The 24,647-nt window shown below is 34.9% G+C and overlaps 1 protein-coding gene across 4 annotated transcripts in view; it reads left to right on the forward strand.

Annotated features, from left to right (window-relative positions):
- Positions 1-415: 415 nt before the first annotated feature.
- Positions 416-24,647, forward strand: part of LOC124630408 (glutamate receptor-interacting protein 1) — a 205,727-nt gene continuing 181,495 nt past the window's right edge. For all 4 annotated transcript variants that reach the window (XM_047164300.1, XM_047164301.1, XM_047164302.1 and 1 more), the window contains exon 1: positions 416-596. In XM_047164300.1, the coding sequence (XP_047020256.1) occupies positions 491-596 (106 nt within the window). In that variant the 5' untranslated portion in view covers positions 416-490. The remainder of the gene's footprint in view (positions 597-24,647) is intronic.

Here is a 24,647-nt window from a genome sequence, read left to right on the forward strand (position 1 = left end):
GTTAGTGTGATCGAGGCAGGAATGTTTTAAAATTGAGCTGTCTTTAAAATTGAGTGGCGTTTCAGTATGACTAGGTCCACTATCAAAGGTCGTCAAACGGACGCCCATTTGACGAAAGTATGCAACGCACTAAAAGGGGTTTTGGGTAGATAGCCAAATGCAATGCTTTCGCTCTATGTACTCAGCATTATGGCTTATCAGAAAGTCTGACAACTAGTCTTATCAAAGGGTATATTTTGGGGGTTCCCGGGTTACTGTGTTGAGGAGATCAAATAGGCAGTCGCTAATTGCAGCACACTGGTACTTAGCTAATGATTTAATACATTTGAATATTATTTTTTAAAGAACATAACTTTATGCTTGACCAAACGAAAACTAACCAACTTTTTTCTTGTTTCAGATTCCGACCAGTGACAGTGTGAGTGACAAAATGATTCAGTGACGTGTTAACAGCTGAGTGTTAAGTGTTGTGTACAAATATGTGGTCAAGATGAAGTTGTGGAAAAGCCTTAAGATATCGATAGGCAGTCGGAGCGACCCTAAGTCTTACTCCCAGGAGTTGCCGCAGTGGGGTGGCCAAGGATATGAATTGGATGGTGAGTTTCTTATAACAAACTTTTTGATATAAATAGTTTATCCCACGCCAGTGGGTAAGCCATAGTTGTGAGTGTAAATGTACGTGCACATTGTCACGATATTGTCGCAGTTGTTTTAGGGCCCAACATTTTTAATATAGAGGTTATACTGACCGACAATTCTGAATTGAATGATATATTATCTAATATACGATACTCTTTTAGACCGTATATAAATATTCGATAACAAACCTATCAATCTAGCTCAAGAGCTTTGCTTGTCACTTAATATAAATATTATGAAAAAACTGGGGACCCAGACGACGACTACTTGACATGAGAACACAATAATGTAATTTAAGATGATCTTATTAAAAATGTTGCCATACTTAAGTTTCAGCTTCAGATATAACTCGTTAATCATTTTTTACAAAGAGACACACAAAAAACGCATGTTGATAAAGAGATCATTTATCAAACTATGAAGATAGACATGATCCCGTCGGTGACAAAGGAAGAGCGACTTACGTCTAAAGCCAACAGAAAAAAAAACGAAAATGAACATGAGAATTTTAATATCGATGAAAATGAACATTTTGTAGTAAAAAGTAATAAAACTGATGATGCAAAAAACGACAATTTAGCAAATTGGGTGCTGTATATTAACACTCAGCTAAAATTTAATAAAAAGTGCGTGACGGCAAAGGATGACACGTAATAAAACAACGGTTTATAAAATATAATAAAAAGCTGGTAAATTCATGCCGTTAAGCACCAGTGTACCTATCAAGACCGAATCATATTTTTTGTGAGAAGAATATAGTCGTAGATATGACAGTCTTTCAACGTTTAATTAAAGTACTGATTACCACTTTTTATATTATTTGTATGTCTCTACCAGACCTCGGGACTATAGAGTCTCGGATTTTTGGGAGGCGAACGTGGGGCCGAAGCCAATACGCTGAAGCCCTTTTGAGACAACTTTAATGTAATGGTGACACAATTACATTTTTATTATCACGGCTAGTTTACGTTTATATTAATTATTCTTCTTCAACGTCTGTATACAAAATAAGAACATAGTTGTTCAAAATATATATTAGCCAGTCCATTCTGGTTGAAGTGGGGCATCGGTGATACCCAAAGACCGCTGAACGATCAATCATCCCGTATCGAAAGATTCTTTCCATGCAAAAATGTTAGAAACACAATTTTGAACTTCTACATCGTTTTTCGCTTGAACTAGCCTACATTTTTAACGCTGGCCTGTATTTTTTTGGTTCAAAATTGTTCTAAACTATTTAACTTGTCAAAAATCAATTTCGCAAAAGCCTTTATGCGTCAGCAGCATGATGGAAAGCTTTTTTCATCTAATTTTTAATCAACGAGTTATCACTGGGCCGTGGTTAACTCGCGACATCAAAGCAAATATTTCGGTTTCATAGTCAAGGTAATTGGGGAAAACGGTTGTTTATCCTCGTCGTGTTGTTTTTAATTATGTTTGTTTATGCTGTTTTTTTGGCAAACAGCCTATGTTATGATGAATATACACTTTATGTATATTGATGAGAGGGCAAATTTTATCTGGTACTCTGTAATTAGTGACCTTTCCTTATTTTGTTTTGCTGGTTGTGAGATCAAAGTGACAATACAAATGAGTGTCATCTGAGCAAGTTTACTTAGCTGTGGGAGGAAATAGGTCAGAGATAAAAGAATGGCAGCCGTTGCATTTTCCGCTCGAATAAGAATTCAAAACTTTCTTGTTACATTGTCTGTTAACACTAGACTGCATTATAATCTGAAATGGGGATGACTGCAACTTTTAGTACATTAACATCGTTTTATTTTGTATTTATTTTGAAAGACACACTTCATATTCCTCGAAATGGCTTTTATTGGCTTTCTTTTACAGCTAACATTTTAAATGTGCAAATGATTTGATAGTCCGCGCAATTTAGCCACAACTTCGAAGCTGTATTTTTCCTGCTAAATGCGAAACGTATCACCTCAACCCATTTCGGTTTTTGCCGAAGCGAACGTTAAAATCGAAAACCAGTCGAGACAATGACCACGGCATACTGTAGCCGACGAACTCCATACCATTCTCCGTTCACAGTAAAAATCTAGACTTTTTTCGCAAACCTCACGGAAAACCGTTCTTCCCAAAATTCATTTCGAAAAATATTAAAAATTCCAAAATTTCATTTGACTCTGCCTACTGCGTTATGGCAACGTTATTTTCATTTCAAATTCTGGCGAATAACATCCGAATTCGGAATGGGAGAAATATAAGAAAATATTCACAATATGAAAATGGTAATTTAAAATATGTAGGCAAAAATACAGTTTTGAGAATCCAATAGTGTCCGCACTAACTCGAAGCCGGCCAAGTATGCAATGATTTGGCAATTTTCTTCAAGACTCGCTTTTGAATATTCTCCTATATTGTGAACTGACTGCGCGAATTTAAAATAACAAAATGCAATTTTATTGCAAGTTCTGCACTTGAATTTCGTACGTTCTTCTTTTAATTGCTTTGTGTTTTATTATGTTTTGAATTTGGGTACTAAAGTGCTATTTGAAATCGGTTCCTTTGTTTTTTTTCATACCTATTACATATTGAAAGCGTGATCCTACAAAAATTTAGTACAATTTATTCTTTTCTTATCCTTGTCGTGTCTAAACACTTGCTTCGCGCGACACATTTCCACTGCTTTAAAAGCCCTCTAACTTTCTCAAAAATTACAAGATCAAAGTAGCCTACTATTATAATATTTTGGTCCACACTTTAAATAGCATACAATCTTATACCTACTCAAAGTAATATCAACGTCGACAGTGAACAATTCCATTACATTACTAGATGTTCAGAGCTCCGTCTGCTTTTGTTTAAGAACTAGTTACATGATAGCAAAGTTCTTGTTACGGACTGAGAGTTTTGGGACAGTTGCAGATTAAATTTTGGTACCCAGAACTCCTGTTTAGTTGGAATGAATAAAATTGACAGTCTTTGAGGCACTACTTAGAATTTTTTGTATATCTATGTATTAAATTTACGCAGATTTGATTGTATTGTTTTAATCAGTCGCACAATATTTTGCATTGTTGGGCCAAGAAATTATTCTATTACTAGATAATATCCAGCTTCGTCATCCCGAATAAACAGTCTCTTGATCCTCTTCGGGGTACCAAATTTTTTTAATGCCAAATTAAATCTCAATTGGTTCAGCCATTTTAGCTTATAAGCGTACGTAACGAACTCGAACGAACGAACTTTCTTTTCGTCTCATTTATTTTATTAGAAAGGATTTTAAATACACTAGTTGCCTCAAAAATACAATGACCTCAAACAGTTATCCTTATCCGATCCTTTCCACAATCAAGTAAAAATAATCCTACACAAAATACAACCACATCTAGAAATATCCGTCTCCATAGAAACATCAAAGTCGCTCGCTCAAACCATACCGTGACGAGAACCAATGTCGCAGGTCAATGACATCTTACTTTGTTTCATTTATACAAAGTATAGCACTATAGGGGACGTATAACCTACTTCGGCTGGACAAACTATGTATATGGGTGGAATGGCTAGCGTGACCTATTTCAGTAGGGACAGTTGGACCAAGATAAGGCTAGAATATTTCAAGGAATAAGCATTATGGTCTGTAATAAATTTTGTTGGAGGGCTCTACTGGCTTGTACCAATTTACGTTTCGCGCTATATTTTTGTGTACCTATAAGTGGTGTTTTATAATTTGATAATCGGTCTTTTCCCTTACCTGCACACAGTGTTCGTGATTATCATGAAAACCAGGATATTCTAAAAATTTACAGTCAAAATTTTAATATGAAACATAAAAAATGATGACTCCATTATTCTCGTTTCGCCGCCAAAAATCAAAAAGTCCCGACATTACCATAACAAAATGGAGGATACTTTAACAGAATCTCTCGGATTCTTAATTAAGTTCCGACTCGGTAACATTTTTGGGCCAGGCGACAAAAGGAGGGCTACAAAGGATGATTTGTTTTTGTCTCAAGCCTATTTTTTGAGGGCAACACGTAAAAAATTGCATGGAAACCCGGGTCGACCCGGTGTTTTGACGAGTGAATTTAATTGTTCAACTGTTTTTTAGATGAAGTGGTGCCACGGACGTTGCGGATAAAAATGTGGGTGCTACAGACTAATTTTCATTTGTGAGATAAATCGAGATTCCAGATTTCTGACTTCATTTTGTTTTGATTTCGATCTTGGCAGTAATTTGAAGTGACGTGCTAGAAAGTGATTGATGCTCATTGCAGTATCGATAAGCAATAAGCTTAATATCAAAACGAACTTACCCACCAGTTCACTTCACCCACTACAGACTACACAACACAAAAAACCTTTCAAATAAATAACGAATATTGGCCAGGCTTTGAGCAATTTTTTAACAAATTTTTGCCAAGTAAGATGAATTGGGAGTATCTAGAACAATTTGGACCTTGGCCAAATGATGGTGAAATGAAAAAGTTTTGTGATGAAAACGCATCCGTGAGCACGTTAAGTAATAACGGCAGAGGTTTGCACTGACATTAGCATGATGACTATTTAATGAAATATTAATTTATAAAAAACTTCATTTTCATCTAGGCTGTCAACCTCTTTGGACTCCAAATTAACAAATCTATTCAGGGTTTGATTCTGTAATCAGAGAAAGCTTTTCTATTGTAAGATAGTCATAACTAGAGGAACCACAGGACTTTTTCCTTTAAAGTTTCAGCAACAACTAACAGATAATTGGGACTGTGAAGCAGGTCCCAACCTGAAATATTCAACAAAATGGAAACCAAACAGATGTCGTATTCATAAAAAATAAGAGCCCACAATAAACTGTACGGTACAAAAGTTTACAGGAACATGAATATAATTATCGGATCCCCTGGATTTTGCATTAAGCCATTCCTCATTGTGACACCAGTCGTTTGCATAAATTTCAAAAAGATAAAAAGGACAATTTTGTACAATACATGTAAGCTCTTCCCGTAATGGACGGTGTATTAAAAGGATTATTTTAAATGTAGCTTGTAATTTGTATTTGATGAGATCTTACCTGAGGTATCTCTTTTTCCTAATGATGTTATTGTCATTATTCAGTAGAATCAAACTAATGACACAGACATTTTTCGAATATGGAAAACATTGAACCTGATAGGATGACATTTTATAAACAGCTAGCCCATTTCTTCAAGATGTTTACGTACACCTTTACTCAGTCTTTGGTGTCCAAGGTATAGCTACCTACTTAAAATATGTACGTAATATTCAAGACTTGGAATCGAACCTCGTAAAACAAAGTGCATTAACCACTACTAGGACACCACGACTTTTATAATTTTACTAAGTAGGTATCAATTTATTACCTCGTAAAAATTGCGAATCATGTTTTGTTTTTTATTATCCTTAATTATTGTTCATTTGAGAAGAAACTTGTTTACTGTTTGTTGTTTTGTTGAACATTAAATAATTTTATTTTTTTCTGATGTCTTTCGTTATTGATATTTGTTCTGTAAATAGTCTGTCTGTATATATGTAAGCCTGTATATACTGAAGATTTATTTTTCTAATCTTATATTATTTGTGAAACAATATTTTATTTTAAAAATGTTAGTTTATAAAACAAAAACTATTGTAAACCAAAGCAATTTGTAACACAATGTTAAGTCTATCTAAAAGCAACACTGTCTACTTCATTAAATTAGAGCTACTGTTAAATCAATTAACGAAATCTATTGTGAGCAAAATTTTGAGCAGAAAACACAATTATTTATTAACAAACCCTTAATGAATTTAGGAATATCACACAATTTGAAATAAGGCCTTACAATTAAAACGACACCCGTCGTGCACAAAGCAGAACAGACGAACTTTGAGAGTCCAAAAATATAAATTAAAGAATGGAATTATTTCAGACAGTTGGTACATTTCCTAGACTCAGGTATGGCAGTGCTAACTAATTAGTAAAGACTTTAATTAAACATGAAAACCTAGACGTAGTGCTCCACTACACTTGGGATTACAACTAAAAGCTTGGAAGAGAAAGAAAGGCTTTTTCATGTGCTCCGAGAAAATAAAATGTGAAAGAATGTATGTTTATCTTCGTAATAACGCTTGGGGCTTGAAATTTATTGGGAAATTGAGTTTTAAGTGAGATTCGGGAAAAACGTGTTGGAAAACAGACAATGGAAGTGTGGAGAGAACGTGTGCAGGGAATTTTTGAGCTTGATGCTGAGGTCAATCAATCAATTTGGTTTATGCAGCTTTTTAACCGACTTCCCAAAAAGGAGGAGGTTATCAATTCGGCCGGTATGTTTTTTTTTTTTTTTTTTTTTTTCTATGTATGTACATCGATTACTCCGAGGTTTATAGACCGATTTACGTGATTCTTTTTTTGTTCGACGCGGAATAGCTGCCAGTTGGTCCCATAGTCATCAGGTCAGGATCTGATCATGGAAACCCTAAGAAATCGAGGGCAACCTTCGAAAGTTGTAGGTATACATAGGGTAAAAACTTGACACTCAGGTGTATGCCTAAAAACACTATACAACAGTGAAGGTTTGGAGTTGACCTGATGATGGAGACCAGAGAGGGTCGAGGGAACTCGACAACTGAATATGTAAACTACCTCGTGTTTGGGCTTATATTATTTGTATTGACGAGACCTTTGCAAAAGTGAAGGTTTGGAGCTGACCTGATGATGGAGACCAGAAAAGGTCGAGGAAAATCGACACGTGAATATGTAAAATATCTCGTATTTGGGCTTATATTCTTTGTATTGATGAGAACTTTCCACTTATATGGATAGGGACAACTATTCATATCACTGAAAAGCTGTAAATAAAAAACTTTTTTACAAAAAAATTAAACCGACTTCCAAAAACACTAAAAAGCAAAAAAAAAAACTAATTTTAGGTGCATCGGCCTAGAAGGCGGTGGCAAAATTAACTTAGTAACATTCATAAGGCACCGACTTCTAGGCCGATGCACCTAAAATTAGTTTTTTTTTTGCTTTTTAGTGTTTTTGGAAGTCGGTTTAATTTTTGATAATCGATAGCAGGTTTTGAAGAATATTATCAATACTGAAAGGTTGAAGAAGAGTTTGTTTGTTTAATTTTATGAAACACTGGATGGATTTGAAAAATATTTCAATATTAGATAGCTTATTTATCCAGGAAAGATATTAGGTTTCTTTTTACGAGGGTGAGTGATATTGCTCCCAAAGGACGTGGGTGAAACCATTGCCGCAGCTGGTATATATTTGTTTAAAGGCAATTATGTATCTAATAAAAATGATGTCTCTCTGATGAAATGTTAAACTATAAACACTGTACAAAATAAATTGATTTATTCACGTTACCTAAATACCAATTTTCTTACTAACAGAATACAAGAAAACTATCAAGTACTTAGTATTCTACAGCAGCAGTTGCCGGTCGGTAGCTTGTCGGTGAGGCAGTAGTAACCAATAATTCATCGGTGTAAGTGGCTCCCAGAGCATTAGACTGTGGTCACCTTCAAGCCTTGGGGAGAACAAGTCGTGGCTTATATTAAATGTACTTACTCTATAATGTATGATGCTGGTTTTCCTTGTAAGGTTAGTTGGGAATGATAGTGTATTACATAATTACTTATAGTTAAGGATATGTATACCTATTTCATTTTTTTTCTATCAGCCTATGTCACATGTAAGATGATGACAGACAAAGAAACAGACATGCTGCGCTGACCCCAAATGAAATTGGGATGATGATGATTACATTACCAACTGGTCAGTCCACCAAAGGACATTGACCTCTGCATGCGTTTGAAATCTCAATTTATTTGGTTAACGTTAAAATTCTAAACATGTGTACAAAAAAAATAAAACATGCGTCTTATTCTCGAAAGAAAAATAACTTATTTGTGTCGGGAACATAAACATAACGTAAGAGCTAAGTAATCTCGTGTAAAACAAGCAAAACGAAACGAAACTCACACTTCCAGAAACGAATAAAAAGATATCCAGTTTTACGAGCAACGTTTTCTTTCTTATCTTTGGGAATCCGTCAAAAGCCCACTTTGATAAGACAGAACTAAACCCGACACATTTATCACCATAATTTTTTTACAACCGCGGACATTCAAATGGTATTTTTCATTGAACTTTTGATTAATTCACTTTTTATGTCCGAAAGATGTCCTAAAAATTTTATGGACTCTCCTTTCCGAATTTCATGGAGAATTGTGGGTTTTGGCACATTAAAACTTTTTAGGGGTCGCGCAAAAATTATCTGGGATACCAAGCCAAAGTGAGTTAGGCGATGGAAAGTTTCGTTAAAAAACTTCTGCGGGTAATATTAAGTGAGTAAATTAAAATTGTTCGGAAACCTAAGTGGTCCTTTCGCCAAGAAGTTATTGTGTGCTCGCAAAGTTTTAGTTGTTTCTTTTGTATATTTCGTTTGACTTATTGAAATTGTTCTTATTTCGTGGATTTTATTATTAACCTCACTAGGTATTAATATTAATCCGAATATAACTGTCTGTTTTTCACTGTTTATTGCTGAACCAATTGTATAACCGTAGTATGCATTCTGGTCAGCAACTCTCGATATTCGCAACTGAAGTTACCTTATTTGGCTTAAATCGTGGAAAACAAATATCCCCAAATAAATACAGACAATAAGCTATTGATACAAAAGTCCACACCATCCGAATTCCGAACCTTATTACAAAATATTCCCCGTATTCCTAATAAATTAGGCTACGCACACACAAGCAAATAAATTACACTTCTCAACCCTAATTTAAATCCTTAATAAAAGTGCTTAACGGCTGTCACATTTTAACGATAATGAAGTTTCACAAGGACTGCCAGTTAAATAATATTAAACGGCACACATTTCCGTAATGAGACGCAACAGATATTGTTTTGCGTCAAAAACAGGTGCTTGCGCTTGTTTTGTTTTTCAAACAAGATTTGCAGAAGGCTCACTCATAAATAGCTAGTACCTGCATACATATTCACATATCAAGAAACGGTGCTTTTGATTTCTGATTGCTACTATTTTTAAAATTAAATCTACTTTTTAAATATCAAAGTCACTATTATCTTATTCGTTATCCCATAAAATTATATTTGAATGTACAAGAATGTACCTCAACATAGAATGAAATTATTAAACCAAAAATAGGATTGGATATTCGACTTGAATGATGAGTGAATGACGTGGGCTTTAATGCTTTTTAATTATTTTCCATCTTCAGAAGCTATATCAAAGGAATTTGTAATACAGGTAATTTAAATAAGCTTTTCAAAAATTAAATCGGTTGCTTAACAAAATGCAGTACTTCTGCACATTTTTATTTCGTATACCGTGTCTCTGAAGTGATAACTCGCAGCTGTTGTCATCATTACTAAAATTTCGAAGATAGGTATCGGTCTAATTCAGTATGTTGGACCTTTCAGCATTATTCGGGTTTCAGATGATGGAAAATTTTGATTAAAATTGTAATAAAGAAAATAAATAACATTGCGTTGGTGATTTGAGAAGTAAATGACTGTGGGTGGTCTTTAACGAGGGACATAATTAATTTTGTACTGATAAATGTTAGCGATTCAGGAAAATTATGTACTAAATTAAAAAAATAAAGCACGTGCGGTGTATTACTAGATTTTACGTATGTATATTATGTCAGAATGATTATGACGCAAATTAAATTAAATTTGTTTTTATCCATATAGTACTAAATTTAGTTTAGTATTAAATTTGTTTTTATCCGTATAGTACATAGTACCTAGACCGTAGCTTTTTATCTAAATTTTATCTAAGTCACATGGGATCTTCTCCGCACCGGGATAAATTATCTGCTAGTAAGTACCCTTCTTCGGCAAATGGGCTTTTTAACGCGTAATTCCTGAAAATAGCGTGATAAATCAAACTATTCAGTGTACAGTATATTATATTGGATTGATGAATTAATAAATATTCGGAAAACAAAACACCAAATCATCAAGAAACTTATCCATTAAAACGTTCCCATTAACAAAATATCTTGAAATAATAAGACGTGAACTTTTTACCAGATTACAATCTGAAACTCGGTTCCGTTCCTATTTGGATCATCCTAAAACATTCAATTCAATGGCTGATGATAAATTATTTATTAAATTGTAAATTTATTTTGACAAAGTGAGACCATCAAACGAATTTGCTATGGAAATAAGTGCGGATCTGTTTTCATTGAATTACTCTCTCAATTGTTAATTGAATTGAAATTTGTGCGTAAATTGAACTGGATTGTGGACGTGGCTTCGCTCTTGGAAAATGGGAACATATGCAGGTGATAAAATAGTTTCTTGCGATTTCACCCACATCCTTACTGATAAAAGGTTACCCAACGCCAAAATTCTGCTTCTTAGTAATATGATAAAAGCAACGTTTCTAAGGTTGTATGTACGGGTATGTCTTTATGTAGTTGATGAAGGAGTACTTTTCGGTTTACCTACTGAATGGATTTTGATGAAATTATAGCATCCATATTTTTATAAAATTAAAAAACTTGTTATTTATAATAATGTGCGGAATGAAGCGAGCTATTGTGCCCCGATTTAATGAGGCCAGTACATATCTTATTTACCTTAATATATTTTTTGCAAAACTATTACTATATGGAGCATTCATGTAGCATCCATAAAATTAATGACACGTTAACTCGTCTCGTCTCACAATGTTTCTGACCTCTAGTTCACTTACACATTATTTGCGATCATTAATTAAAGTTTATGTATTTATGTATTTTATGTATTTGTTTATGTATTAGTATGTATTTGAATTGAAATTTCGAATTTCGAATTTGAAATTTTGTATTAGTATGTATTTCAGTTGTATCGTCACACAAAAGTGAATGAGTTGGCAGCTACGCTTGTTAAAATGAACAAGGACTTGGAGGTAGTCAAGAGTTGGTCTGACAGGTTCGGAGTGGCAGTTAATCCTGTCAAATGCCAAGCCATTATCATTGGTAGCTCAAGAGTTTTAGGAAAAGTAGACGCCCTTGGGTTGCCAACTTTGGTATTTGACGGGATAGCTATACCGTACAGCTGCTCTGTGAAGAATTTGGGCCTACAACTTGACTCCTCACTCAATTGGCAAGCACAAGTTGCAGCTGTCAGTCAAAAAATCACGAATACGCTGCGGTTTCTCTATCGCTTTAAAAACTTGCTACCTGTCCATGTAAAGGCAATGCTTATGCAAACCTTAATCTTTCCTATAATCGACTATGGTGATGTTTGCTACTATGACCTGAATGCAGATCTGCTCAATAAACTAGACCGGCTTCTCAATAATTGCATTCGATTCGTCTTTAATCTTCGCAAGTACGATCATGTGTCAGCGTATCGAGCGCAACTTAAATGGCTACCGATAAGACAACGACGTGTGATGAGGGCATTAACTACTCTTTTTTCTATACTATATACCCCGTCTTCACCTGCATACTTAACCTCTCACTTTCAGTATGTGTGTTCACAGCACAATAAAAATCTCCGCTCCTCTAATAATCGTCTTCTTCATTGCCCTGCTCACCGTTCAGATATTATTCACTCTTCCTTCTTTGTTAAATCTATCCTTCTCTGGAATGAGCTACCCTTGGAGGTCAGGATGGTAAATAGTCGACACACGTTTAAAATTAAACTGCGTAATCACATCCATGGCAAGTTGGCGGAATCATTACACTAGTTCATTTTCTTCACTTTCTTCTCTTGGATTCAGTAATATATATATATATTTTTATTATATTTATATATACATAAATATATTTATTTTTATTTTCTTGCACTTATGCTCAAACTGTGTTGCACCTACCACTTCTGTTTCACCACCACCCTAAGGTAGACTGGCAGAGAACGCCTAAGGCGTTAAGTCCGCCGTTGTACAATGTGCATAAAGTATTTTAAATAAATAAATAAATAAATAAATATTTGCGATCATTAATTAAACTGCCTCGTTGGTCTAGTTGTCGCAAGTGTGGCTGCTGAGCACGAGGTCTCGGGTTCGATTCCCGAGTCGGGCCGAAATCGCTTTGTGGGTTTTAGAAGACTCACAAAGCAGCCCGAAGCCTGGAAGTTGGTGATTGATTCACCCGTGCATCGGAGAGCACGTAAATGTCGGTCCTGCGCCTGATCTCTTTCCGGTCGTGTCGGATTGCCGTCCCATCGGGCTATGAGAGTGAAGGAATAGGGAGTGCACCTGTGTCTGCGCAAATGATTGTGCACTATAATATGTCCTGCGCAGTTGGCTAATCTCCTTACATGAGAACAGCCGCCGTAGCCGATAATCGGCTAGGAGGACATCATCATCAATTAAAGTTTGATGAACTCTATTGACGCAGGCATTAACAAGCTAACACATGAACTAATAAGACGCATTACACGCAAAGTCACTAATAATCTATATAAATGGGAAAGTACCTCTGTCTGTATGTTACGCTTTCAGATAAACTGATTGCTATATTTCTTTGAAAAAATGCTAAGGACGTTATGAACCTTTTCAATGTACTACCTCGGCACAGGCCTCTTCTCAAACAAAATGTATATGATCATTAATCACCACGCATCCACTTAAGAAGAATTAGTTACTTCTGACTTTTAAAGCTCGGGTTTGGTTGTGTTTCCATTCGCCATTCAATAGTCTCTCATAGGACATACGTTACATATAGGACATACATGAAGTTTGTAATAACCACTTGGTTGAAGGTACAAATAATACCGGAGAAATACATACAAAATAAAGAAATAAATATCTTCTCATTAACATTAGAAACCATAATAACTTTTTGCACATAACATTTCTTTTCATATTAACCGTACTTGAATTCACACGTTCCTTTATTAAGGACATTTTTTCCTTCGGCGCTTCGCTAATTAGAAATGAATTAAACAAGCACTAGGGAACAAAAAGTCTTTCTCGCCTGTCAACGTATTTTATGGAAGCTGCTAATGTAAAAAATGTCGTAAGTGCTTCCAAGAATAATGGCTTTTATGACTTTAGGTTAATAATGTAAGTAGTTTTGGTATTATGTAGTTAAGTTAGGTACTATACTTAAGTTATAGATGAGGAATCTTATCATAGTCCGTATGAAGGTTAAACCTACGCACACCGGGACGACATGCCCCATGCATCATGTATTTTGCTATCTGTCAGAATACACTAGCTTATTCAATACTAAATTATCGGCTGACAGTAGGCCCACTGTTTATTCTTCAGTGTACAGTGACTCTAATGGTGACTGGGGCAGTATTAAAACTGCTATCTACTAGGGGTGATCCAAAAGTAATGATAAGAGGGTATTTGTAGACTTCATAAAAATCCAAAAAAAATTGTTTAGTTTCTTTATATACCCACTAGTTCAGGATAAAAAAATCATATAATATATCATCATTTCTTGGAGATACAATCATTTGAATAGCGACGGTCGACAATAATTCATCAAACTGCGAGCAGGTGTGTTGTTCCATCAAGACAACGCTCCGTCTCACAAACCTGCAGTTGCGATGACTGACATCCAAGAATCCGGGTTCGACATACTCGAACACCCACCCTATTCCCCAGATTTGGCCCCCAGTGACTTCTATCTCTTTCCTCGGCCCAAAGAACACCTGCGAGGCAAGAAATTTGAAGACAACAACGAAGTGATGGCTGCAGTTGAAGAATTTTCGGAGAGTCAGAGTAAAGATTTTTTTTTTAAAGGAATTCTTGGTTTAGCAAAAAGATGGACCAAGTGTATTGACTTATTAGGAGACTATGGTGAAAAATATATTTTTTTAATACCATTATTCACATTGTTTATTATCAATTATCATTACTTTTGGATCACCCCTCGTATTAGGATACTACCTACTCATATTTTATTTACCTGTGTATCTGTCTGTGTGTCTGTGTGATTGGCAGTCGCTCCTTGTAAAACACTGGCAAATGATTACGTGTCCATCACATTGGCTGGTCACCACCCATATTTCCACAAACGATTTTAAAAGAGACCAATGTTTACTCGTCCTGTTTTTACTGCACAGGATAGGAAATAGCAATCACCATTACAAATAGAAGCCAGAATTCGATGATTGACTGAAATGTTTGACTGCTTCATAGTGTAGACAATAATAGCTCACCGGATTGCGGTCATAGCTTTGTTCAGGAAATCTGCAAAATTTCATCACATGTTGGTGATGAAATTTTGACTGACGTAACTGCATTGAATTTTGAATTAATTTTCGTTATTTGGTGGATGATAATTACGTTTTGCATTGCGTGGTTATGTCAGAAAATAAATTAACAAACAACTGGTTTAGGTATCGAAAGCATGTTAGTCCTGTCTGTCAGTTGAAATATCATTCACAATACATAGACTTATTTCGGCCTTCATATAATTGAGTTTTGGTTGTTGGTTTATTTATTTATATTATACTCTTATTATTTTACTTAAATAATCACTTATAACGTTGTATCAATAAAACATATCTTATTCAACCACAAAACAGATTTACAATCGAAAACTCAGAATCATCACTCTATTCTCAAAATCTTTTGCAAACAAACTTCAATTCACCAACAGTAATTAGACATAACTGTCGACAGCATTAGACTAACCAACTGTCACTATCCACACTCTAAATTAAGATAGATCCTAACAGCCATATTCCTTTTATAATGCTCTACCAAAGAGGGAGGTTTATTTTAGGAATTGGCGCTTAAGCCTTTTTGTCAATCCACTGTCTAATATGAATTCCTCTTACCGAGGCAGGATGTTTGAATGATTCACGAGCTTTGGTGACTAATTATAAAAGCGGGGTTAGCTTTGTGTCCTCTTACGTTCTAATATTATTTCTGTGAAATATAAACGGGTAAGTAGATGGAGAAAAGTGTACTACACAAAATTCAACCTTAACTACAAGTAGTTAGGGTTTAATTTTGTATAACAACAAAGCTTTGGATGTTTTAGTCGCTAATTGAAGAATTTGTACAATGTGCACTACGTAAATTCTGTTTAATTAAATTCAAATAACTGGAGCTTGTTCAAACATTTTTAATTTCGGTTCAATTCATCTGAGTGTGTTGTACTAGCCACATGAATGGGCGATCTCCTTTGTAAATCAAAATGTCTGCGAATTTTATGATGTTCCACTTATAAATGGAAAATTTTGATTATGGTTACTGCGGGCTGTTTATTTAGTTGTGCATTAAAATTGTGAAAAAGCTTTGATAGCAATAAAAGCCGCTGATCTCGGATAAATAAAAAAAATGATTACAGGTTTCATTGAAAGTTCTCTTTATATGTTCACTAGCTTTCGCCCCGGCTTCGCCCGCGTTGTGTTCGGTTATATCGCGTTTCCAAGAGAATTCTTCAAAACCGGGAATAAAAACTATCCTATGTTCTTTCTCAAGGTCAACTCTATCTCTGTACCAAATTTTATCAAAATCAGTTCAGTGGTTTAGACGTGAAAGTGTAACAGACAGACAGAGTTACTTTCGCATTTATAATATTAGTAGGGATGAAACCTGTAGCATAAATTAATACTTATTTAATGAGACTACTCAAGATTCGCGTCAGATGGGTTATCTAACAGTGGAAGAAAATTACAAGTCGGACCACTAGCAGTAAGATTAACGCGTTCAAGCAAACCAACAGCTCGATGGCGCAATGGTCATCATGCCGGACCGCCGAACCTGAGGTCCCGGGTTCGATTCCCGGTTCGGTCGACATTTGTGTGATGAGCATGCTTGTTGGCCGTGGTCTGGGTGTTATGATATGTATTTATAAATATGTATATATAGCTATATGTAGTTTATCAGTTGTGTTAGCATCCATAACACAAGTTAATAAATGACTTACCATGGGGCTAACCGACCATGTGTGAAAAAGGTGTCCCGACATTATTTAAAAGCTCTAGGTACAGCTTTAGGGATAACAAGCATTCTTACAATAAGCCTTCAGTCAATCATTTTACATCACCCAAATAACTCAACTCCATTGAGCACTTTTAAGCAAAGCTAATGGTCTAAAGATATAATCTTGAAAACCACAAGACTTCCATATTTCTTGATCTTTAGCTTGGTTGAGAAAACCTCATGAATAGCCCGACTAATTTGAAATGTAGCGAGAAGCAAGTCTTATTCATACGTCAGTTATATTAGCTGTAAGAATTTTAAAGTAGTCAGTTCTATACTCCTTGAGTAAAATTCGGTTTGCTGTAAGTAAGTGAAATGGTTGGTTGCTGTTTTTTTTTTATGCTGATGAGTTGGTAGGTACACTATAAACACAGGTGTACTTTTTCATTGAGTAAAAGAAACATGCAAATCAATCAATGCTTCAGGCAGGTGCCTCATTCTATGTCAACGTTGGTGCATTAACTGCTTGAATGCCGCTAATAAGAGAACAAAAGAAAATCAATTGTGTCTCGCGTGTTATTGTGGATCCACGCTCCAGCATACAAGGGGGTTAACCTGGAATCAGGTTGCCTAGGCTGAGGAGATCGGATATGCAGTCCCGCTATGTAAAACACTGGTACTCAACTTCAACCGGTGAAACTGGAAGCCGGTCTCATCATAATTTGAATTGAGAACTTATAGAAACCCTCCAAAAAGGAAGTAAATAAAATAAAAAATAAGAATTAGGTGAAATAAGGTTTAAAATCGTTACGTTCTATTTTCTACTAAAGCAGCGACAGTATACAGGGTGCTAATTAGGCAACACGTTAATCAAATTCAAATATTTATATTTAAATGAATCCATATTATGAAGGCATATTCAGTTCAGTTGATTTATGAATATTTAAGCTTAGTTTACATTTGAATAGTAATTTTCCATGCATACATTACCATTTGGCTTATTTGTTAAACTACCTTTATACTGACTTAAGTAATTTAGTTGAAGCAACTTTAGTATTCTTTTTTAAAATTGAAAAAATGAATGAAATTTATTTATTTTTTGTCTCATTCTAACTTTATTCAAAATCATTTTCTTCACCTCTCCTTTGAAGTCTAACAAAATATTTCATGAAGTGACTAACAGGCTGAAAGAGATTTTTGACTAATTTAGCCAAAAAAATAACATTTAAATATTGGTTGATACCTGAAAAAGGTCAAAAGTCGTTACGCCGACCTTTTCTTTTGAGAAAATTTGCATAATTAATTTACCTTTGCTTACATAGCTGTGATATATTTAATTACAGCAAACTTGGTCAGTGGAAAGATTTTTTGAATAATGTGTCCTTGTTACAATATATTTTTCTGAACTGTGTGCTATATAGGTACGATGAATACATTTTTAATTTACCGACATCCCAGGAAGTAGGAGGTTCTCAATTCGGAAGTGTGAATAGGTATTTTGCTTGGCACTAAAAGACACGTCAGTAACTGTTTGAAATCTTTGTGATTCCTCTACAACTCACACCTGGAGAAATCATTTTTTGTTATTGATAGAAAATAGTATTGTCATATAAACAATTCCCAAGTTTATCAAAACAAGGAAAGGGGAGTAAGTAGGCAAGCTTGTTCATCTTGTCCTAGAAACGCGTAAAGTATAAAAAATTTAACAAGACGACAGTACATTGGTCAGTGGAAAGATTTTTTGAATAATGTGTCCTTGTTACAATATATTTTTCTGAACTGTGTGCTATATAGGTACGATGAATACATTTTTAATTTACTGACATCCCAGGAAGTAGGAGGTTCTCAATTCGGAAGTGTGAATAGGTATTTTGCTTGGCACTAAAAGACACGTCAGTAACTGTTTGAAATCTTTGTGATTCCTCTACAACTCACACCTGGAGAAATCATTTTTTGTTATTGATAGAAAATAGTATTGTCATATAAACAATTCCCAAGTTTATCAAAACAAGGAAAGGGGAGTAAGTAGGCAAGCTTGTTCATCTTATCCTAGAAACGCGTAAAGTATAAAAAATTTAACAAGACGACAGTACATCGCGTCAACTTCGGAAACTTTCGCGTAACAAACAAAACGAAACAAGTTTCCTTTTGGATGTGTGGTCCAAGTTATAAACGGTTCGATTTTTGAATGAAGCCAGTGCTACGTATTTGATTTTTAGTCTCAAGTATCTTCAATGTCATTTATTCGCCTCTGGAAATACACATTTCAAATAATTTTCAAAATATATAATGAATAATCAAGAGACACTCATATCTAAAAAGTCGTGGAGGCCTAGTGGGCAAAGAACCAACCTCTCGAGTATGAGGGCGCGGGTTCGAATACAGGTCAGGCAAGTATCAATGCAACTTTTCTAAGTTTGTATGTACTTTCTAAGTATATCTTAGACACCAATGGCTGATAAAAAGGTGAAGGAAACATCTTGAGGAAACCTGGACTATATAGTCTGAAATCACTAACCCACATTGAGCAAGCGTGGTGATTAATGCTCAATCCTTCTCCGTGTGAGAAGTGGTCTGTGCCCAGCAGTGGGATGATAAAAAGGCTGTAACTGTAACTCATATCTATTTAAAAAATATTTATTTTTAAATTGCTTTAAATATGCAGCGGTTTCTGCAATTATTTGCAAAATAATCCAGTTTGAAGGATTCGTTTGAAAAATACCAGACAATCTTCAACAACAACCTGTATATTGATACCATACCTGGTTGTTTCAGCTCAACTACATCTTAAAGTCTCAACATTAAATCACCTAGCACTACCCGCTTGAATCTCATCCCTCACACCACGCCATCTTCAAGAAGGTAAATAAAATTACCTACAGACTGTACTTTCTGAAAGAGTCACGTCCCTCCATGGTAATGGATTACGTGATCCCTTCTCATAGCACGCCACTCCTATAGGATCGAGTAAACGGGGATTATAGACCATGCCCCACTTTTAAAGTACGTATTGTTCGGAGATTAATAGAGCCTCTAATGAAAGACAGATAGGTTGCTTTGTTCTTGTTTTTTCAAGTGGCCTGTGTTTTGTTTGGTATTGGTTTGCTGGTTGGAAAATCTGTTTTGTTAAGAGGTGGTTGATTATAATGGTATGAGTAAATGTGTGACGGAATTATATCACTACTAGCTTCCGCCAGCGGCTTCGCCCGCGTAGATTTCGGTTATATCGCGTTTCTCAAAAAGTCCGGAATAAAAACTATCCTATGTTCTTTCTCAAGGTCAACTCTATCTCTGTACCAAATTTTATTAAAATCAGTTCAGTAGTTTAGACGTGAAAGCGTAACAGACAGACAGAGTTACTTTCGCATTTATAACATTAGTAGGAATTTTATGTGTATTTAAGTGGATGAATGATTATGTCAAGTATAAGAAGTAAGATAGGATTGTTAATAAGTGAAAAGGTCTGTATTGTCTTACACAAAATATCTAAAACAAAGACCATTACTTTAAGTTGTTTGCTGTTCGGTGCCAATTGAACCCATCCTTAAACAGAAAGGAGAAATCGCAAAGTAGGAAGTACACTTCAACCACTTGACTCGAATTTGAATCCTTCATTGTTTTCCCCGAAATCTAATTTTACCTTCAGCAAAGAGTTGCGAACAATATACGTCAGTCTATCGTACTAGAGCTTCAGTACGAAAGGGGTACAAACATGGAGAACAAAATGACTAGCGGAGATATCATAACGGAAAATCTTCTAAGAAAGTAGCGCGCCAAAATGCGGGTGAGCGGAGGAAGAGGAACGTTACTTCCTTCGCCCTTTTTTTAACACCAAAAATCGTTTTCAGATGTCTCAAATAATCCGAACGCTTCGTTATTTCACTCGTAACTGACCGTGCGTATATTGACCTAGAACAGGGCGCCTGACCTTCCTGCATTACGGCATCTCTGCTCATCTTTCCTTACTCCGTAGCTACGAAAGGCGGGAACATTGATTTTGCAAACGGGAGAAAGTTTAGGGTACAAATGACTGCAACCCAACTCGTTATCAAAAGTTATGAGCGCGGATTTATGCAGACAAGTCCTTTATAAATTGTGGCGAAGTTTCCTTTCGAATTGTATTCGAAATACCAATTAGAAGGCGAAAATTACAAATTAACGAAGAAAATGTATTCGGTATGTTTTTGGAGAACTAAATCATTTTAGTAAAGTTTTGTTGTTAGCAGATATTTATAGGAGCTTAATATTTCGCCAAATGGTTGCCTCATTATTTTCTCTTTAAGTGTTGGAATCTGTAGTTAATTAAGATTTATTGATCAATAAAGAATTATATATTCGGGAAAATTTAATATTTGTTTTTGCTTTTCAACAGTCTAAAGAAAAAATCGTGGTAGATTTAAATGCCAAAGTTACTTGGTTACATGACAATTACTGTTACTGGTACAGCCTTTTTATCGTCCCATTGCTGGAGACAGGCCTTCTCTCACGCGGAAAACATGACAATTAGCCAGAAATTATAAAAATACTTCGTTTAAAAATCATTTTCTCACTTAATATTCCTCTTTTAAAACGCTATTTTCAAAGCATTAATTAGCGTTGCAGTTCGTACCGAAAATAAACATTGGTATTCGCCATGTCACTCACATTCCGTTGCATATTGTCATGTCTTCGTCGTGTTTGTTTTACAGCGATATGGTCGACGGTAGCGTCAAATGGAACGTTTAGTGAGACTGTGTTTTGATAAGTTTAATGAAGGATAATTTAAGTTTAACCTCTTGTATGTCGCTAATTATAAAACAATAGAAAATTTATTGTGTACAACGGGTTAAGAATTACTTTAGCTGTATTTTGATATAGGTCAAAGCCAAAAGGCCCTACATATTGTCAAAAATTCTTATATATTTGTACCTTTAATAATAATTTTATGTGTAAATGCATTAGTTGGTTGTTAAGTGTCCTTGAAGTGCATGTATATATTTTTTTACGTCTTTATTTATGTCGGAATGGTCATGAACAATATACGGTTTATCTTCACTTTTATGAAATACCATGCCACTGCATATAAACCTAACACTCATTCACAGATCCACATTTCACAAACAAATTAATAGCGCGGTGCGGACTTTATCTGTACCATAAATCATGAAAACTGTTTCGTCAAATGAATAATGTTAGTAAATTGCGAGAACGGATTTAGTTAATCCGGTCCATGGCCCAATTAATTCAGTAAAATACTGAAGAATTTTAATTAAGTTCAAAGCTTCTGACCAAAATATATGTGGTTGTGTTAATGTCAGTTGAGACCGTTACGGCGCATTTTGGATTTGCAGTGTGCCAAATGCGATTGTTTTTTTTGTTTTTGGTGGGTTTCTCGGCTTTTCTGTTTCTTATTTCGGTAAAGCACAGAGTAGTGTTGTCAGACAGAATTTGAAAGGAAATAATTTACATTTACGTTTCAAACGTACAACCGATTTAAAAAAGTCTAAGTATTTAAATCACCTTCTTCAATATGTAATGTATAGTAATTAATTAACATAATTATTTAAAGGTCTCGATACATACCGTCAGATTTGTAACTTGCTAAACCGATTGATGTGGTGTGATTTCTTTATTTATAAACCTCAATATTTTTCGTTATAGACTTATATTCTATTGGCCTACCTATTGTTTATTTTTCTAAAAACCGCTAAAAACGGCACAAACTTCATCAATCCGCTCTCGCTTATCAACGTATCTCTTCCTTATCTGCGGTTTGAACGAGAGCTTGCAATTTACTTGTTCATGTTTATACTTACTTCTTATTTCGACCTCTTGATAAATGATACGTCGCGGAATGCTGGCTAATTCCCCAGTTCGGGTTCGCTTTTACACAATTTGTTTTGTCCTCTGTAGTTCAGAAACAATAATTTAATTTGTTGAAGTATGTTTTGGGGTTTTTGAAGAGATCTTCTTTCATAAAAGGCTATTTAGTTTCCTCTGTGACGTCGTCCGAGTTCCGCTGTGAAGTGGGATAAAAAGAGCTTTCCTAAAAAAATGGTTTTTAAAACCTTTATCTCCAAATCCGTCCAGTTGCAGTGGCTTCTGAGATTAGCGCGTTTAAACAAACAATTTCATCCTTATTATAATTAAATAGTGTGTAGTAACTCATTATAATATAGGATACCTATTATAAACTAATGTTTATAATTCTCAAGAGTATGGAACTTAGTTATGTTAGCTGACCGTAGGTAACCCTATTACCTACGGTCTATATTTGGTAGCTGAGTGACCACTAGATAATAATTATCTCCCTAAGATCTCCCTTAGAAGCTCGGTCGTAGACTTTACATAGCAGTTAATGATATTTAGCTAGGTACCTACATCATCTCCTGAGGCTTTACCCAACTATGTTGGGGTCAGCTTCCAGTCTAACCGTATGCAGCTGAGTACAATTTTTTTACAAGGAGTGACTACCTATGTGACCTCCTCAACCTTAACTCCTGAACCCCGGCAACAAAATATGCCTTGATAAGCCTGGTTTCTGAATACCCGTGACGACTGCCAAGGATGTTAAATGACAGCCAGGGCCTACAGTTTAACGTGCCCTCTGAAACATTCATCATTGGTGTCCAAGATATACTTAGAAAGGTACATACAAAGTTAGAAAAGTTGCATTGGTTGTCTGACCTATCATACTAGAGAGGTTGGTTTTGGTTCTTTACCCATTACGACAGTTAATTATATTTAGCTACATCTCATATACTTAGTTAAAGTGTAAGACGCCATCTTAGTTCTGCCTAGACGAGAGTGATGAGTCCCTAATGTCTCTTAGACATAATTAATTGATTGACTAACTTTATAATTAAATGGTTACCACATACACAATGTTAGTCACACTTACAAAATGAAGAAAATAAAAATGATAAATTATAGAATCATATACTTTCCGAAAATCCATAACATAAAAAACGCAACATAGGTATTATTAAAAATATTTAGCCTTAATTTCAAAAAAGCTCTAGTGTAGTTTACAGTTACAGTTTATATTCACCGTGTAGCAGTTAGTCAAGGCAAAATAACCAAAAATTGATAAAAATACTTAAACAACAACACCCACTAAACAAATTAAATGAATAAACCCTTTGTTAGAAGGCACTCGTTAAACATTCTATCAACAATTACGCACCTAGATTATTTTGTCTAAAACAATGTAATACAATTGAGAGGGGATGTTCTAACGAGAACAATTAGAATTTGTTTCAGTACCAAGTTAATTGGCTATTGTTTTAAAACAGCAATTAACATATCAAAAAGTTTTCCTTTATTATTTATTGTCTGAATATTGGAATTGTTGAAGGTCACGTGGTTTTATTTGGACTGTTTTATAGAGGTTTATTTGTTTTGTATTATCGTCCTCCCTTCATACATTTTATATTAAGGGTCTGCAGCATATCCCCTTCTACCATACTCCTCTATGACGGCATAACGGCATCTGACAAGTGACATACATTCCTGAAATCATTTTTCACACAACCTTTCGATCGTTTCTTTGGTCGTTTCCTTCCTTCATATCTATCCACGTTAATGTTGAATTTTAATTTTCTGTTAGGTTGTACCATAAATGATATGGCTCTAAGATAATTAACAAATATTTTAACAGGCCACCTGAGACAAATCTAAACCGGAACGGTTTTACAATGTTTTACATCCTGTTCTTGGTTATACTTTTACATTGTTTACTCAAAAAAAACTCCATCAACTTTAAAAAGTTGCACTCCGAGAGAAAACCTCTTCCATTAAAAGCCCGGAAGAAAAATAATTTCCTCAAAACATTATTTATTCAAGACGCTTCAATAATCCAAACAAAATTAAACTCAATCCATCTTTACCTTAAAAGGATAAAAACATAAAATACGACAAAGCTTATGCTTCCAGAATATTAATGATATTCGTTAGAAGTATAATTACGTAAAGGGGAGGACTCCCAAAATTGTCAGAGTGAAAAAGTTACGTTCTTCCGTAAATAAAAAATAAAGAAGTTATCTGGAGTATGAACCTACCTTGTATCGAGTTACGAATATAATGGATGAAAACTACTTAAAGTACTCGTAATTTTATACAAAATTTTCTCAGTTTGATTCATTGTGAAGGTGTAGCAGCTGAACCGATTAATATTGAATTTGGTAATGA

Source organism: Helicoverpa zea, chromosome 5 (genome assembly GCF_022581195.2).
Source record: "Helicoverpa zea isolate HzStark_Cry1AcR chromosome 5, ilHelZeax1.1, whole genome shotgun sequence".
Lineage (NCBI taxonomy): Eukaryota > Metazoa > Arthropoda > Insecta > Lepidoptera > Noctuidae > Helicoverpa > Helicoverpa zea.